Raw genomic sequence first — 19,298 nt, forward strand, 5'->3', positions numbered from 1 at the left:
GATCCACCTGTGTGGAGTTTGCATGTTCTCCTGCGTGGGATTTTTCCCTTAGTGAGGATAAAGCGGTTCAGAAACTGAATGAATGAATCTCTGTTGCACTGATGCGCGGTACGGAAGATGAATAAATGAACAAAATTACTGTGGTACCAAACTAAATTTGTATACAGCTGTATAAAAGCAACCGTTTTGTAAAAGGGTATACCGTGGTACGAGCAATTCCAAGTAAAATTTCGGGCAAATATTTATCTTGAGATACGAGACAAATTTTGATATACGAGCAGACAGCGGACGCGAGAGGCTGCTCATAAGAATATCATGGCCACTGACTCTCTCCCCGCAACGCCCTCGTGTAATGTCTCTGGTCGCAACTCCCTCTTTGTAATGTCTCTGCGAGCACTGGACGGAGCATTGCATTTTTTCAGTGTTTTTTTTTCCCGTTAGTCATTACGAATGGCGACGCGATCGTTAATACGATCAAAATGTCAAACAAAATTAGAATTAAGTTTAGTGTTAGGTACAATTATACTTATTTTTGAGTGTGTTTGCATCATAATCCAAGTTCATTTAAATTTGTTTGTTATTTTACCAGCGCGCAGACGAGCAAAAAGCCCCCCCCCCTATAATTTTAGTACTATTAAACACATTTTAGTAATATTAAACCACTAGTTATGTGTTGCTTTGTTAATAGATGAGGAATTAGAACAAATAAAACATTTTTCCAATCCAATATCCTGTTTTGGGTGTTTTTTCAGAGGGTTAATTAAATTAATTTGTTTTTAGTTCATTTCAATGGGAAACGTTCATTTGAGTTACGAGAAAATCGACATACGTGCTCAGTCCCGAAACGAATTAAGTTCGTATCTCGAGGAACCACTGTACAGATTTTTCTCAAAAGAATTTATATTTGCTGAATACCAAAAGAATTGGTTTCCAAGTCATGACCGTGAGTTTGTTTTCAAGCTGAAAAAATAAAAGGAATAAAGGAATACATTTTTAAAAATTAAAAGGTGAATACAGATAGTAAGGCATAGACTTCACTCCAAAAATTGGGATACAATATGGTTGACTCTGGTGGATTTTTTTTTCAAGCGCAAATTGTCTTTTTCTTCTTCTCAGTAAAGCAATTTGAGCAGCATTTTTCATAAAGGCAGGTGGTGAAGATAAGCACATATACAGTAAATCCCCTAAAATGAACAATCCTGGCTCAGTCTCAAATGGTGAAATGAGGATAGCCTCTGAAAAATTGTCATCTCAACACTACTCCGATTAGCTTTAGCTTTAGAATCCCACTGAATGAATTTCAGAAGCATATTTAAACAAAGATTGTGACTAATTGTGTAAATACTAATCCGATCTCATAGTAATCTCTACCAAGCCTAAGCATAGAGGCACTATATCTAAACATATTAAGTAAACAATTAGATCACATGCACTGCAAAATCCTACAGCAAATTGTCAACAACCTGGTATTTGGCGTTGAGCTGGTTTTAGCCTGTGCAGTGTCATGGTTTTGACAGTTTTGACAAAGACTGCAAGGCTGTATGTTAGTTAGTATGCTATGGTACTAATGCCTATAGAACAGATGCCACCCACTCTGGTCAAGTCAATTGCTCAGTATGTTTTATTTATATTCTCTAAAAGACTGAAAAATCTTGGTCTACATTTAACAAAAAAACATTTTTCTGTTAAAATCCCATCTATAATCCTTATGTTGTTTCTACATCTGGTCGATAAAAAGAGGGATGATTGGGAATTCTGTGAAATGGCGGATGTGTGTGTTTTTTTTTTAAACAATAGTGGCACTTGTTAGCATTTGTTTACATGTACACGTACTTTAGACCATGGTTTTGTTCAGATGTGGAGGAAGATTTTTTTTTAAAAGAACAATAATAACAGCAAAAAATTATAGCGGACCTCATAAATCAGCAACCGTTTCACTAATTTCACTTGGTCTCTGCACTGTGGTCATGAACATAGATAGATTTACTTGCAAACTATGATTATTTTTGATCCATATAAAAACAAACTGCTGTGGATAATGAAATTGAATAATAACTAAGGATTAGAATTAAATGTCAAAGATGGAATAGCAGTTAAACTAGCTGTGATCTATTTAGTAAGGACCTGGATAGGCTAAAAAGGCTGACTAGGATTTACATCTGAGGCAGTTTGGCTAAAGACGTAGGAGTGGTCTGTTCTTAGCCTGTAATGTCATAAGTTTTAAAACACCTAGTGGCCATATATTACCAGTGACTTTCTAGCTTCATTTTACCCATCTGCTATGTCTCATTAACACATGACAAAGCTCATCTTCTTCATCCTCAGCACAAATAAACATTGTGTGATTGGCTAAATAAGATTAGTATCAATCAGTATTTTGAATACAACAAAGGTGGAGGAAAAACACCTTTACGCTCGCTGGGTGCTTCTGCATTAGAAAGTGATTAATTATGTTTCTCTTTCAATACTTTTGGCACCTTCACTGCTATATGCACTTAGATTGATAACCAATCAAGCCTTTTCTTGTTATTTGACCAGCAGCATAGACTGGCCTTTGTTTCACTGACCTCACGAGGCAAGCATCATAAATGTCCCTATTTGAGCTCATTAGAGTTGCTCAAAATAGGATCAGGATTGCTAATTAGTGTTAATAATTTGATTTTCAGACTGCTGGTGTCTGTATTGCTTATTAAAGAGGATGACACAGACAATGAACATCTTGCTACAAACAAAATGATCAATGTTTAATTTGCTATGAAATTGTTATGCACGCAAAAGCCAAGAAGCAGGGACTTTGGAGGGGAAAAGAAGTTTGGATTCCTGACACTCCCCCTGAGTACTGATTATGTTTCATCAGTGATTAATCTGTTTAGATTCTCATCTTCCATTACTTGTATTGTTTTGCCAAGGGGTAAGGCTACCAAAATGCTAATTTCACATGAATTGTAACAAACAAAAATAACCTCCTTGATGATGTAAGAACCAAAATAGAATTATACTGCACACCATTGCCAAGGGTGAAAATGTGGCTTCCAATTTACCCATCTTCTCCATGTGCCTTAATTTTGTCTGATCAATTAAAGTACTGTCAAGCTTAGAAAAAAAACCTAATGCCATTCATTTAGCAATTCACTTTTCTCTCTACTTGGTAAAGAGCATGGTACCCAGAACTGGCTGCCAGCCAATAGCAGGGCATGAAGAAAGAAGATCTGTGACACACACAACTAGGGCCAACCAAAGGTTTTCAGCTGACATACAAATTTGAGATGTAGGAGGAAACCAGAGTACTAGGAGAATTCTATACAGGAAGCCAGAGACCAAGATTTCCTCCCTGATCTCAGAAATGTACAGTGTTTTGGCTATGTGGTCAGCCACCCATAATAAATAACTTAATAAAGTGAAAATATACACTAATAAAACACTATTTTGAAAGAAGTAGAATAATCTTCAACATTGCACACAAACCCCTACAAGAAATATGGACTCTACATTTTTGGTAATGGATATCCTTCTCAAGGACACCAAAGTCATGTGTCCAGGGGATGTTGGGGTGGATGCTCTAGTTGCCAAATTCTGTCAGGATGACAGATGTTTGCTTAAATTATTTTAACCAGTCAAGTGACTTCAACTGATGTTACCACGGTGACGGTTAAAATCTTAACTTTGGAGAGAAACTGAACCAGTTTCAATTGAATATTGTTTATCAGGGATGTTCACAATATATTGATATTGCAATATTCGAATTGCCTCAAGAACGGTGTGGCCTTGTGTTGATATAGGTATTATCCCAGTATTATACAATGTATAAATTTGACTTTTATTCTTCGACAAAAACATCCACAAATATGCAAATGATTTATACATTAATTGCCAACTAAAAATGTATTGAGAATGACTAAGCCATCAAGAATTTTTAAACATTTCTAACCTTCCTGCAATAATTGTACTACTCACTATATTGCAATAATTTTCCTTATCGTGAAAATCGAACTGTGAGATTGAGATATTGTTACTTCCTTTCTGATTATCCATATATATATATATATATATATATATATATATATATATATATATATATATATATATATATATATATATATATATATATATATATATATATATATATATATATATATATATGATATATATAATTCAGATTTTGTTTTATCATAGAAGTCCATTTATCAATACAAAAGCCATTCTGACAATTATGTGCTATTTAACCATTTGCTTTTACACATGGTTTTTCATGACTTGTTCGAAAAGTTGATAATATTGTTGTTGCATTGTACAGTATTGAATTAATTACTAAAGTAGTACATAAAGTATGGTATATTGAGGTGTTGCTATGTGTGTATTGATGTGTGTGTGCTTGCTGTGAATCGTGCTCTGAATAACCGAACAGCACATTTCAACATTCTAACGAGTTTCTGAATGTTTGGAGTGTAGCAGAGCTTAGAGTGCATTTGCACCAATGCACCAGTGGTGCCTTTCAATTTCAGCTATTTTAAGCAATCATTTCAAGAGGCAATTAGATATTTACAAATTGCCTCAAAAATGGCACAAAATGGAGTGGCGTAGTCTAAAACTGATAACAGTTTCATTTTATTTATTCATTTTCAGAACCACTAATCGTAACAAGGGTTGCGGGGGAAGCTATCACAGCCAACTATGGGCACCGACCGGGCAGGGGACACCCTGAAATGGTCGCAAGGCAATCACAAGACACACAACCATTCACGCTCACACTCATACCTAGTGGCACTTTAGAGTGTCCAACCAGCCTAACGTGCATGTTTTTGGGATGTGGAAGGAAACTGAAGCAACCAGGGGAAAACCTACGGAAGCCCGGGGAGAACATGCAAACACCACATAGGAAGATCCGGAGCTGGGTTTGTGATTCGATCCCAGAACTGTAAGTTTTCTGCATTAATGTGAGGTCAGCAGTGATACATAAATGTAACATGACTGTTTTTTTAATTCTAATTGTATTACCTGGTCCTAAGAATAAAGTAACACAGGTATTTAATTTTGAGTAAAATTAGTAGTTAATTGATGACCATTTCATATATTTGGTTATTTGTTGTATTTAGTGTTCTGTAAAAGGAGAGTGACAATGTTTTTCCTGCGATCATACATGCATACATCTTTTGTACCATGTATCCTCGTAATGGAAGCAGGGGCTGCTGGAGCCTATCCCAAATGACTTTGAGCAGAAGATAGAATGCACCCTACGCTGGTCGCCATAGGGCACACAGAGACACGACAGTTCTCACTCACAATCAACCTGCCACCAGTGGGAATCTAGGCGGCACCTTTCCGCACCGAAGTCAGGCAAGTGAACCCTTCCACCGTCATGCGGCTTGCTGCGATCAATAAATGAATAAAACATATAGTCAAAGTGTAGTAGTCACTCACACGTCATTATTTATCATATATTTGCTACCTTTGGTATAAGTTCTGCCTGAATTTGAACGCATTCTTGCGTTAGACAAAGAGTCACCATCATTTAATTTCTTGCCACCAATGAAGGACATTTTGTTTATCCTTATTCAAAATAAGATGTGCCAAGGCATCTTCAAGTCCTTGTGTCTTCTGTTTTGATTATAGTGATGAGATTGTGAACATGTTTTGAAAACTCTGACGTCTCAATTGTGTAATCCAACCCTCCCTTTTTAGAGTTGGGATCCATGTAATCAGAGCCTCTCAATGTAATAAAAATGGACAAAAGAAAACAAAGGGCAGAACGCTGTTGGGGAATTGCCACAAGCAATCTGCAAAGTTCATCCTCCTTGCAAGTGAAAATCGAGAAGGCTGTCTTTCCTCTTTCTTTATCCATGTTTTTGTGGATGGCAAATAGCAACCTGCATTATTACTATTATTATTCAGTGGCTCAGCACAACTGATGATACAATGTGAGAAAATGTGTTTACTACGACAATCCAGCCTTTACTGACTACATATCCATCTTATTTTTTCCTGTTACATCAGAGTGGACATATAGATTTTGGTCCAACACAGACTCAATCCAGATTAAGGGATGTATCCTGCATACAAAATAAGGAGAAACAGCAGATTGTTTCAAATAAAATTGAAACCATAGATAATGCCTTGATTTACTGTGACATGATGACAAGCTAAAAAGAAAAAAAAATGTTACATTTCTGCGTGGGATTTTGGTAAAAATTGTGACTGTTCTTTGTATCTTGCTCAACATTAATCGGGTGTTAATTTCACAATACTTGACCTTGTTGCCTGCATGCTTTTTTGTTTCAGAGCAAATATCTAATTTTACCCAAGTCCTGCTGGATTACCTTCATCTACTTAATGGCTTGATTGCGTGTCGAGTTCTTCTGTTGGCTTTATTAAAATTTCATTTCTGCAGTAATTAAGCAGAACGCCAGTTCGTTTCTTGTGAGAAGCAGTGGGCTTCTAAATTGTAGACACATTAATTAAACATGATGGTCTTGTAAATAAAGCAATTGCAGTGCTGGAGTTATGTCCGGGAATAATACTCAAAGACTGTGCCATATTATTAGAGCTCTGTAGGGACTTATAAGTGCCTTCTTATGTTTGCTGATAATTAGATTTATGAAAGTAATTCCGCCTGCCTCAAGCAATATTTGAATTTGCAATATGTAGTCTGACTTTAGAAAGTTGACTATATACTGAAAGTATAGAGTTTACTCCTTAAAAGTGATATTTAAACGTTTCCTTTGTCCCTTAAATACCAACCTCCTGACTGTGTGGGAGAATCAGGACTTGCTCTATCGCAGGCCATTGAAGTAGAAAGCGCAGATTTGAAAGAAAAAAATGCAATTTCTCAGCTTCAGTTGAGAAGACAGGTCGTCTGTCTTCCTCCTCTGGGCCAAGGCAATAGCATCTGTTAGTGCACATGGCACATCAAAATGGAGTAGGTTTGTAAATCTAACAGAAACAATGACAACGGTGATGGCAAATTGAAGACAAAAATCACATACGGGCCTATACATCTTTAGGCCTGTCATGGTTGTGAATGTAGAATGACATGCTATGTATACTATGTATGCGCACTCCTTTTCCTAAAGTGATCTATTGGTGTTTTTATGTACTGTATTTTGAAAAAGAATACAATGAGAGGCACCTGATGGTGTAGAGCAGGGGTGCCCATTACGTACATCGCCAAGGAACTATCGGTAGATTGCCAAGGTACTATTGATGGATCGCAAGAAAATAACATTTTGATCCTTCCCATCTGTGGGTTTCCTTCGCTAGGCTTTTATGAATTTGCCATGTCCACAGCAAACTTTAGCATGAATCGAAAGTGGATTTTCACCCCTGTTCCCTACCTCTCCCATATATGTTGATAGAGTCTAATAAAATTAGATTAGATTAAATTGTATTCACCCCGTACTCAGGAAATTCACTTTGTTGAAGAAGCAAGAAGCTGAATAGATACACACAAGAAAAGACATTGGAGACTTAAATCGATATCAACATAAATATATGCTGAGCTTTGTCGGTAGCCTGTAAAAAAAGCTAGATTGTGGAAGGTTAACTCGTTGAGTCAAGTAGATCTTGGAGGAAAAAGTTGAAGCACCCCTTGTGTAGAGGTTCTTTCTGTTCAAGCATACGCAACCTTCAGCACAAAAGGAACACTTCCTTCCATCACAGACATGCTAACTATGACACGTGTGGCATGTCATCGTGCATCCCAATGTTTACACAAGTATACGCGTATGGCGACTCCACAAAGGTCTTTGGCATCACACTTTTGTTGCTTTTTCTGAAGATTTTATGGTAAAAGAGCCTTATTGCTTCACATGCTGTATCAAGAAGCAAAAGTAACTCTATACACCTTTATCCACCATTGCCAACATCTCTGCGGTTTGTCAAACAGCAGTGATTCATGTCCCTGATGTATAATTCAGATGTGTACGGAGGAATGTTCATAGAGCACAAGCATATTGGAATTATATCTACATATGAAAAAGGCCCAGGTCGAATTCTAAAACATCAGAATTGGGCTGTTAAATATCAGCCCATAAGGTTTTTATAATACTATTGTCCCCAGGAGCAAGCATGCACTTTGGAAGGAGGGCAGGGTGCATATGTAATGTGGGTGAGAGTCACTTACTCCTTCACACTAATTATCATTGTCTACTTTTCTTTCCCTTTAACAGAGGCACATTTGTTGCATATGAAAGGAAAAACTGGTTGGCATGTAAGATACATAGTATATGCATGCACATGCTTCGTGTGCTTGTATTCGAGATGAGCAGAGTACCTTGCACTAAAGGCTAAATCCCTTCTTCGGCGCGTCATAAAATTGTGCTTTATATCCACAAAATTGTCACTTGCACTGGGTATGTAGTACAAATACTATGTATACTAGACTTGGGCGAAATTATCGTCAAATAATTTTTGTCAACAATAATAAAAACTTTCCATAAAAGTCAAATAATATAAACTGCAATTACACCACAAAGAGCGGGGGCACTGATGCAATGTGATGGTGAGGAACAGCTAATCATGTAGCAGCAGAGTTAGCAAAAGAGCAGTGCACACAAAGCATGAAAGTAAAAGGACTATAACACAGCCAAAATGAGCAATTATGAGATGCAGGACAACACCGAGTCTCACTGCCGGGTACTTTACATGTACTTATGACCGCAGCCTAATTGAACATTTCCTTAACGCATTTTAACCCACTCCCCTCATTTTAGGACAGTCTGTAAATCTTTTCTTACTTGATATCAAGGAGTTCAAGAGGCAATTAGATATTTACAAATTGCTTCAAAATTGCACAAAATGGACATTTCAACATTGTAACGAGTTTCTGAATGTTTGGAGTGTAGCAGAGCTTAAAGTGCATTTGCACCAATGCACCAGTGGTGCCTTTCAATTTCATCTATTTTAAGCAATCATTTCAAGAGGCAATTAGATATTTACAAATTGCTTCAAAAATTACACAAAATGGAGTGGCGTAGTCTAAAACTGATAACAGTTTCATTTTATTTATTCATTTTCAGAACCACTGATCGTCACAAGGGTTGCGGAGGAAGCTGGAGTCTATCACAGCCAACTATGGGCACCGGGCAGGGGACACCCTGAAATGGTAGCAAGGCAATCACAAGACACACAACCATTCACGGTAACGTTGCAATTTAGTGTCCAACCAGCCTGCCGTGCATGTTTTTGGGATGTGGAAGGAAATTGAAGTACCCAGGGGAAAGTCCTTGTGCCTTCTGTTTTGACTACAGTGATGAGATTGTGGACATGTTTAGAAAACTCTGACGTGTCAATTGTGTAATCTAACCCTCCCTTTTTAGAGTTGGGACGTCCATGTAATCAGACCCTCTCAATGTAATAAAAATGGACAAAAGAAAACAAAGGGCAGAACGCTGTTGGGGAATTGCCACAAGCAATCGGCAAAGTCCATCCTCCTTGAAAGTGAAAATTGAGAAGACTGTCTTTCCTCTTTCTTTATCCATGTTTTTGTGGATGTCAAATAGCAAACCACATTATTATTATTATTCAGTGGCTCATAATTATTATTCAATGGCTCAATTCCACATTTTATGCAAATGTTATGAAAACGTTGCAAAAGTCTAAACTTGCTAACCTGAGTTAAAAAGTTGATCCAACTTTTTCTAAATGGCCACGTGTGAGGTAAATTACATTGTTTCTTTTTTACTTTTTAATAGTCTGCTTGCCAATGTTGATGATGTCTTCAGTTGATTATTTTATTTATTTTATAATGCACAGCAACTTTTGGTTTGAAGGCAAATTTATAAAAATATACATGATACTGATTTTTAAAATCATCATATTTTATATTCTCTTTTTTTTAAATAAGGTAACATAGTTGCTTTCATAATTGAATAACAAGCAAAGTAATTTATTTACTAATTCACTGAAGTTTGAAATTTCATATTTGAACGAGAAAAGACGAGGCAGTTATCGTGATAAGTATCGATAGACTGTTTTTTTTATTCGTGATAACAATTTGCGTCATATCACCCAGGCCTACTATGTACTCAATACTACCCATTGACTGCATGTGTATGGCTCAGACCTGTCTTTGAAATTTCTAAATTGATGCAACGTGGGTCGGACTAGCACTAAAATGGAGTAACAGAAATAGTTGGCTAATAGCACCCCTTGTCTGTAGGAATAAGGACAATGCCGTTTGATAAATTAAAGGAGAATACTGTATGTTACGAGTGATATAAAGATACAAACCTAAGGGATTTTTTTCTGTGGCGCCATTCACTGGCAGGCAGCAGATGTTCACCTTAATTGAACAACTTGTTCAATGCTAAATCCAACACAGGCAACGATTTACGGTAAATACCACGTTGTTAAGTGGCATTTTATTCACACCAAAGTGGTTAGACGTATCTTGCTAATTTGCTGTTATCTCAGACATTATTCTCCAACATCTGTCACTGAATGGAAATGACCAAAGGAAGACTGGATTTGCCAATTGATAAGGCCATTCAACTGTCATGTTTGATGACTCCACTTCCGCAGTTGATGACTGGTAATCACACTCGGTCCCATGGGACTATACGCAACCATTATTTTCTTCGGAGTCCAAAATTGAAATTAATAAATATGCCCCAAACCTTTAATCCCTGAACAATAATCGACTACAATCCAATTTGACTGTGGGTCTGGCAGTGATCGCAAAATGTACCTCCCCTAAATCCCTTTCATTTCAACTTTATAGCTGGCATTGAGTGTTGATGTTTTACTAACATTTATAGATCCCAATTGCTTACCAAATATAAATTAATGATGATTGGGGAATAAATAATTCATGAAAATAGGAATAATAGAAAATTAATTTGGAAATAAGGAATTGTAGGTGTGTAAACAAGTGTTGTGCTTTTTTCTATATGGTAAAGATCCAGTTTCAACTGGATGTTGTATAGAGGTCATCATTTTAAGAACTCCCCATTGGCAATCTATTATCCATTTGCAAATGTTATATTAAACATATTGGGCATTCTGTCACCTCATTGGTGTATCATGTCCCATCTAAGTTTTGTTAGTTTAGTTTTCATTTCCTTCACGTATCATACAGTAAATTACTTTCATATGGTACCACCCCCAACCCTTCTAAAATGTATGCTAATGATTTTTCTTTTCTCTCCTGTGACAGCCTGCTTGATTTGTTGTCAAAAGGATCCTCGGGCAACAAAACTGCAAAAAAAATTAAAATTCTTGCTCACGTAAATATTTTAGTAGAGCTGGGCTGATTTATAAGTCACTTCACAGCTGGCTGACGCTGCTCGAGTTTATGCTGTAGGCCAGCCTTCACATTGTGTTTAAAAAAGTAATAATAATAATTATATATATAAATATATATATATATATATATATATATATATATATATATATATATATATATATATATATATATATATATATATATATATATATATATATATATATATCTTATTGTTATTAGGTATATGGCAGGCAAGACAATGACAAAGATAAGGTATTTACTGAATGAGTCAAAGAAAAAAAGTATGTGAACTATTTTGAGTTTAGCTAGAGTCTGAATGCAAGATTGACACAACAAGGTTAGGAGTTGCCAATGAGAGACTGATCTCTTGCAGTAAATATGTTGCAAACGTCAATATGCACATTAAATAAATGAAGAGATGAATAAATAAGCCGCCCAGTGGAGCAAGTGGTTAGCATGTTGGCCTCACAGCTCTGGGGTCCCAGGTTCAAGTCCAGATCGGCCCACCTGTGTGGAGTTTGCATGCTCTAAAAAAATCACCATCGGGACATCCACACTCTCAGTGTTAACAAAATGGACCTTCCTCACTGACAGTAATTGAGTTAAACTCAATCAAATTTTACAACCAGTACAGACTTTCTATTATGTGCATTCTTTCAGACTGCTTAATTGCATACTGATCATGCTGCATGGTAAATTGTAGGTACAACAGCTCGTTAGTTTGTAATCACAAGTCTCGTGAAACAAGAGAACAATATTGTCAAACTGGTCATTTTCAATGCTTTGACTAGAGTTAATGTTCATGGGTGAGCTCTGCTCTCAACTAGCATTGGACAAAATGGAGATATTGGGTGATAAATAACCTTCAATACCCCCAACCATTCATCAAAACTGCTTATCCTTGTCAGGACCAAAGAGTGCTGGAGTCTGTCCCAGCTACACCCTAAACAGTGACCGGACATTTCGTCGCCGGACGCTTCGTCCCCGGACGCTTCGTCGAACGGATGCTTCGTCGCCGGACAGTTCGTTGAACTGACATATCGTCGCCGGACAGTTCGTTGAACTGACATATCGTCGCCGGACATTTCGTCGACGGACCATTCGTCGCCGGACTCGCGAACGATTGTTTTTAAAATAAAAAGCAATAAATAAAATTATTTTATTAAAAAAATTATTAAAAAGAAGACAAAGGAAATTCACATATTCTTCGTCGTCTTTTTTTTTGCTGGGTATTCCCATAGGTATCGTGTATACAGACTAGATTTCCGATGCACGTTGTGAGGCAACGGAGCAAGACGGCATCGCTTGTCGGCCATTTTAAGAACAGGCCCATTTGCTCCTATTAATAGAGTCAATATAATTTGTTCTTTGAAAGGACAATAGATTGCTTGATTTAAAATCAAACGTATATCAAAGTCAGAGATGCAGTATTTTTGGCATACTTCATAACAAATATCAGCATCCAGTCAGAATCGTAGCCACATCAATTCGCGATTAAAAACCAAACAGTTAATAGTAATTTAGTGGAGTCACTCAGTGCCCCCGAGAACTCGTCTGTTGCAAGATGTCTCCCTATTTGTTATGAAGAATCAACGTGACATCTGAGTTGTTATGTCACGTTGATTCTTTTTGGGGTCTTTCCAAACGTGGAGCGCTCAACGTAGGAACCGTTTCGTGCGTAGTGTGTTTAGAGACGAGCACATTTAGTACTTGCACACGCCCAAATGTTAATGTGTTTGTGTTGTCGAGCGAGTTTTTGCTGTTTTATTTTCTTTAATAAAAAAAATAAAAAACTCCCATCTGTTTTATTTTCTTTAATAAAGAATATGTGAATTTCCTTTGTCTTCTTTAATAGTGGTTAAGGTTAGTGGTTAAGGTTAGGCGAACTGTCTGGCGACGAACCGTCCAGCGACGAAATGTCCGGGTACCCCCTAAACTGGTCACCAGTAGGGCACAGGACAGAGAGTGACAACCATTTGCAATCACAATCAAACCGCCACTGACTCACCCTTCAGAACAATTGCATCAAAACAAAGAGTTACAATTCACATTTATCTTAAAGTTGAGATGTTTACATCATAAGGGGAGGAAGAGCAAATTGACATTGGTATTACCAATGACATCAAACTAAATGCATCCCACCAAACTAACAGTACTGAAATGGAAAAATGTACTTTGTGAAGGTATGGCTGCAAAAAAAACAGACTGTTCTGTACTAAAAATTTTACGTATCCAAAAAAATAAACAGTAAGGTCCTAATATACGTCTCATATATTATTCAGTTGCGACGGCTTACACACTGTGCTTCATATACAAACTTTACAGGCTTTGTCAAATGGAACGCACATTTTTTGGACTCGGTGGAATTTGGGGCTAAGATTTTATCTCATAATAGTGAAAGCCTAGCAAACAAATAAATAAATCAACAAGCAATTTCTTGGGCTACTAAAATAGATATCTGTGAGTCTGACTACTTTACAACCTGTGGATTTAGTTTTCCAAAATGGGGCTGCTGCTCATATGTTTTTATTAGGCTATCTACCCCTGGAGGATCAAAGACAAAAGAAGTGGTAATCTGTATGCAGGCTCACAGAGGCCAGTGGGACAGGCAGGCAGCTGGACAAACAGTCTGACTTGAGGGGGAAAAAGTAGATTACCATTTCCTTAAAATTTACAATCTCAAAATTTATGGCACACCATGGACATGTCGCCTTTGAGAGTTTACAAAGTAAATAAGAGTTTACAAAGTAAATAAGAGTGAAGATTGAGGAATCTCATTATTTTTTGCACATACAAAGATCGGGAAAATCAACAGCATTTAAGACAGGAAGAAACAGTGACCACACTTGGACGTTCATTTAAAATATGCATGCAGCAACATTTTAATTTTGAAAGCAGTTTAGTGGCGTGACCGGACGTTTGGTCGCCGGACTTTTAGTCGCCGGACTTTTGGTCGCCGGACGTTTGGTCGCGGACGTTTGGTCGCCCGGACCCAAACAACCGGCGACCAAAAGTCCGGCGACAAAACAAGGTAAAACAACACGGTCTACGCATCAATAAAAGCCAACAATGGCCTTGAGCAGTTACACTGAGCGGACGTGTGAGTGTATAAGAGTTTGTATGTACATGAGTTGTCCCCTTAGGAAGGGACGTCAGTCAGGGTCTTAACAAGTTCTCCAACAAAACACAATAAAATTACGGGAAAATTGGAGCTTTTCTTTAGCCTAATAATTAATAGGGCATTAAGTATGACTAAATAATAATTAGCAGTTTGTATTTAGGGAATTTGAGCTAAAAATTTTAAATGGTAATTATCAATAACCTTCCGGGCGACCAAACGACCGGCGACCAAACGGCCGAGTACCATTTAGTGGTTAGTTAGTGTTTTCTTGTAATGCTCTGATTTCACCCAGCTGCAAAAAGCAACGTATCTTAATTTTCTACTGTCATCCCACACTGGCCTCGATCTGTCAATTTGTCAACCTTGGGGAGAGGCGTTACTGATGAACATGAATTCAAAGGCATTGCAGAAAGGCAATGCAGGTGCATGGCTAATCATTGCCTCGCCAACTTTACTTTCGTTTACTATGCAAATTCATTAGACCACACTTATGCACAAACTCACAAGCACAGGAAATTTCCTTATATTTGAAAACGATTAGTTGTGCTATCTATGACAACCTGTTGTTCAAGGGTGTCTGTCATATAAGTGTCTGCATTAGTAAACACTTCCGTTTCATTCAACAACTGATACATATGATGCCAATTCTGTGGCCTTAACCATGAGAGAGAGTTAAGGATGGGAGCCAGTTTTGACTTGCCATGGTCGCAATATCCCTGTAGAGTTAAAAATAACTTTTGAACTCTGAAAAATAGCTGCAGGCAATGTGAGTAATATATATCCCGAAAGAAGTGTGTCTCGCCCCGTCTAATAAAATGAAAAAGACGACTGACGTCTTCTTTTTGAAGAATGTTGTGTTATTTCAAGGGGGGTCATTGATGGCGATAGACAGTATCTAACACATTTCAACTGGGATGCGCCGATACTGAACGATTACTGACTGATTTCCCAGGTCAAAAGAACATGATTTCACCATGGGCACACATGATGCTGTTCTTAACTCCAAAAATAGCGGTACCTGGCGCCTATACCAATAGTATCGGATCAGGACAACAGCAGGAGTTCTGTTGGTCTGGCTTTTTCTACAATGTGATTCATCTTGTATTTTTGGCACCTTATTAAGATGCCTGTATTTTGTCTTAACCAACCAATGGGCTCCGTAAAGCATCTCTAATACCATTGTGGCCCTTAGCCGAGAAACTTTTATTAGTTTCAGCAGCCCAAAATTTTGTGTCGGCCAATGGCCAGACCATCAATGCAATTATTATTATTTACATCATAACTGCAATAGTGATAAACATGAAAAAAGATCTCTGCTTAATGAGGTTAGATAATAACAGTAGTAAAAATCTCACTCTAGGGTAATCATTCAGTTCTACAGAAGACCAGTTGCACTGTCAATGGGAAACATCCTTTGTGTTGTTTATTTGTTCATTAATTTATTTATTCATTTTCCATACTGCTTAGCCTCACAAGCCAACTATGAGTACCAGGCTGGGGATCCCCTGAATCAGTGGCCAGCCAATCGCTGAGCATGAGGAGAAAAATGACCATTCACACTTGCACTCATATCCAGGAGCAATTTAGTGTGTTCAACCATCCTACCATGAATGTTTTTGGAATATGAGAGGAAAGAACATCCAAACTCCACACTCATATCTGTGAGGCCAACGCACAAACCCCTCGGCTACCGGGCCGGCATATTTATTCATCTCATCTCATCTCTCTTGTACACACTTGCATCAGCACCATGGACAGCAGCCAGGGAACTTTCACCAGAGCTAACTTTGTTTCTTTCAGTCACTCCACTTCAATGTCTCATCTTATCTCAACTCATTTAGTTTTCTGAACCGCTTTATCCTCATTAGGGTCGCGGGGGGTGCTGTAGCCTATCCCAGCTGTCTCCAGACCAGAGGCAGGGGATACCCTGAATCGGGGGCCAGCCGATCGCAGGGCACAAGGAGACAACCATGCACACTCAGACCCATACCTAGGTCCAATCAGCCTACCATCCATGTTTTTAGAATGTGGGAGGGAACCGGAGTACCCGGAGGAAACCCACGCAGGCCTGGGAAGAACATGCAAACTCCACACAGGTGGACCGACCTGGACTTGAACCCAGGACCCCAGAGCTGTGAGGCCGACGCGGTAACCATCCTCTCCACCGGGCTGCATATTTATTCATCTCTTCATTTATTTAATGTGCACATTGATGTTTGCAACATATTTACTGCAAGAGATCGGTCTCTCATTGGCAACTCCTAACCTTGTTGTGTCAATCTTGCGTTCAGACTCAAGTTCAACTCAAAATAGTTCACATACTTTTTTACAAGGACTGAATTTGATAACTCCTGCTATATTGATTGCCAATATAGCAGCTGTATGAGAAATAGAACCGCTACAAAGAATATCCTTATGATTGTAATTGTAATTATTAGTAGTGCAGGGCTGCACAGCACTCAAAGGAATGTCATCATAACATCGTATTGTTCAATGAATAATTTCCTGTCATTGTTTTATTATTTGTCATTATTAAAGTGGTGTCGGAAAGCTCTTTTGCTTGTTATTCATGACCTGAAACACAAACAATATAGAGATTTACTGAAGAGAATATTTAGTATGTGATCGATGAATTTTGATTGTGTTAGGGGACATTCAACTAAACTCAGTTTCATAGCTGACTACCTGTTAGCCAACAGTTTCGTAATAACACAACAACAACAACAACTGACATTAGTTTAATTAACTTAATATACTGGCACAAACCTAATTATCTATAACATATAATTTATATTTTGAGTCATTAAGTAGGCACATGCACACACTTTTGGGGATTTGTACACTTGCATCAGCACCATGGACAGCACCCAGGAAACTTTCACCATTGCTAACTAACGTCGTCCCTTTCAGTCACTCCACTTCAATGTACACAACAAAAAAGGGGAATATAAATCATTGTTTTGACTGGAATATAACTATATTTGGCTGGATAATAAAGTATTTTTTCCTGAACCATTGCGCAATGACGCTTATTGAAACGAGTGCGGGATAAACACGTGTGAACATGTCAACAATTGTAGCCTGTCTTTCCTGTCTCATTCACTGAATTTTGGGCAAAATGTAGTTGTGAATGACTATCAGACCTTTTAATTTACATTAAAGTGATCAGGCGAACTGATTGATTGAAATCCTAACACTGCTACAAGATTTTGTTTTTAACAGGACGCCTACATTAACAACAATAACAGGCTTCTATCATCCTAGTTAGCAACAATATAACAGCGGCTAATCTTTTATTTAAATGTTTTAGATCATGTGTGTTATTATAGCCCTATATTCCATTTTCTATTTTAAAGGAAAGTAAGGCACATGTTAGCGGGCCAAAGCTAAAAGGCTGATGCTACATCAACATGGGTTAATGGTTTACACTCGAAACGTTTCAGGAACTCACCTAGGACGAAAAATGGTAGCTCGGTGTTTTCCAAGTCGTCCACGACCACGACGTCTCCGGGGAAATCGTTCCGAACGGAAAAGAGAAGCTTCGGTTCGGAGGCCGACGGGCTATGCATGATACTTAAGTCATTTTCCCTCAGAAAGGGCAACGCGGATACGGTGACACTCTTCGTCTTGCAATCGGTGTCCTGGCTCTGGTCCTCGTCGCCGTTAAGACACCGGACATTTCCCTGTAGGACGCTCAGAAGGAGCCATGCGAGCCCCAGTCGTAGCGGATTCGGTCCCGGAATCGACGGCGCCATCGCTGCTGCTTGATTTCCTCACGCCTTCTTCTAGCTTCTCTCGGAGGCTGCCGGAGTGGGAGCCTAGCAGCTGGCGGAAGTGAAGCAGTGAGATGCTGTGATGCTTTGGTGGGCTCTGTGGTAGAATTAAAACACCCCCCACCACCACCAGCAGCACATGGTCACATATATTGACCATTGATCACTGGTCCTGGGGGGAAATGTTTTATTCAATTGAAATTGATTTCCAAAGTGCCTAAATGGCAGAATAAAAGGCCTGCCAAAGTGTTCATAAAGTGGCCCATGTCACGACACAAATGGCAATATAGCAGTGAAGGTCCGTGCATTTCCTAGTGACGCCTTCAGCAAAAACTATTTCATGGCTATAAAACCTCTACTGCAACTACAGCTGCGACACATAAAAAATAATCAATAAATCAATGCACAAAAATGGGGTAAAATCAACTTCCTAGCAGAATTTAATGATTAAATACAAATACTGGAGCTTTTTAGACATTACAACCGGGCCAGGGGGGTGATTTTCCTGGGAAAAGACAGCGATGAATGTCAATGGCGTACCGGCAAACATTGCCCGAAAATGGGGTAAACTCCAGCCGAAAACAGCATTTATTGATTAAATACAACGACTGGAGCTTTTTAGACATCAGAACCGGGCCCGAAGTATCAGTTCCCCGGGAAAAAGACAGCGATGAACGTCGATACGTCCATAGACGTCCATACGCGAAACGGCAAACATTGCACTAAAATGGGGTAAAATCCACTTTGTAGCAGCATTTAATGATTAAATACAAATACTGGAGCTTTTCAGACATTACAACCGGGCCAGGGGGGTGATTTCCCTGGGAAAAGACAGTGATGGACGTCAATGGCGAAACGGCAAAAATTGCACTAAAATGGGGTAAAATCCACTTCCTAGCAGCATTTAGTGATTAAATACAAACACTGGAGCTTAAATACAAACACATTGCATTCATAATACTTCTTCTCAAGTTTAGCATAATATCATAACCATTGCTTGCCATGTTTGAGAACATATCACCACTAAACCAACAAACCAATACACAAATAATCAAACAAAATCTTTCCCAAGAGCAAAATAAATGGCACTTTCAAAAATGTAAAAGTTCCACTGGTATTGAACATGAGAGACTTCAATTCTTGTGCATCAAACCTAAGTCAAGTT

General features: G+C 38.3%; 1 protein-coding gene across 7 annotated transcripts in view; it reads right to left on the minus strand.

Annotated features, from left to right (window-relative positions):
- Nucleotides 1-18,220, minus strand: part of astn1 (astrotactin 1) — a 204,599-nt gene extending 186,379 nt beyond the window's left edge. For 5 of the 7 annotated variants that reach the window (XM_077615015.1, XM_077615014.1, XM_077615010.1 and 2 more), the window contains exon 1: nucleotides 17,812-18,219. In XM_077615015.1, the coding sequence (XP_077471141.1) occupies nucleotides 17,812-18,115 (304 nt within the window). In that variant the 5' untranslated portion in view covers nucleotides 18,116-18,219. Of the gene's footprint in view, nucleotides 1-17,811 lie in introns of all 7 variants that reach the window. The other 2 variants (XM_077615012.1, XM_077615009.1) reach the window with 1 other exon arrangement.
- Nucleotides 18,221-19,298: the final 1,078 nt, after the last annotated feature.

Source organism: Stigmatopora argus, chromosome 12 (genome assembly GCF_051989625.1).
Source record: "Stigmatopora argus isolate UIUO_Sarg chromosome 12, RoL_Sarg_1.0, whole genome shotgun sequence".
In the NCBI taxonomy this organism is placed as follows: Eukaryota; Metazoa; Chordata; class Actinopteri; order Syngnathiformes; family Syngnathidae; genus Stigmatopora; species Stigmatopora argus.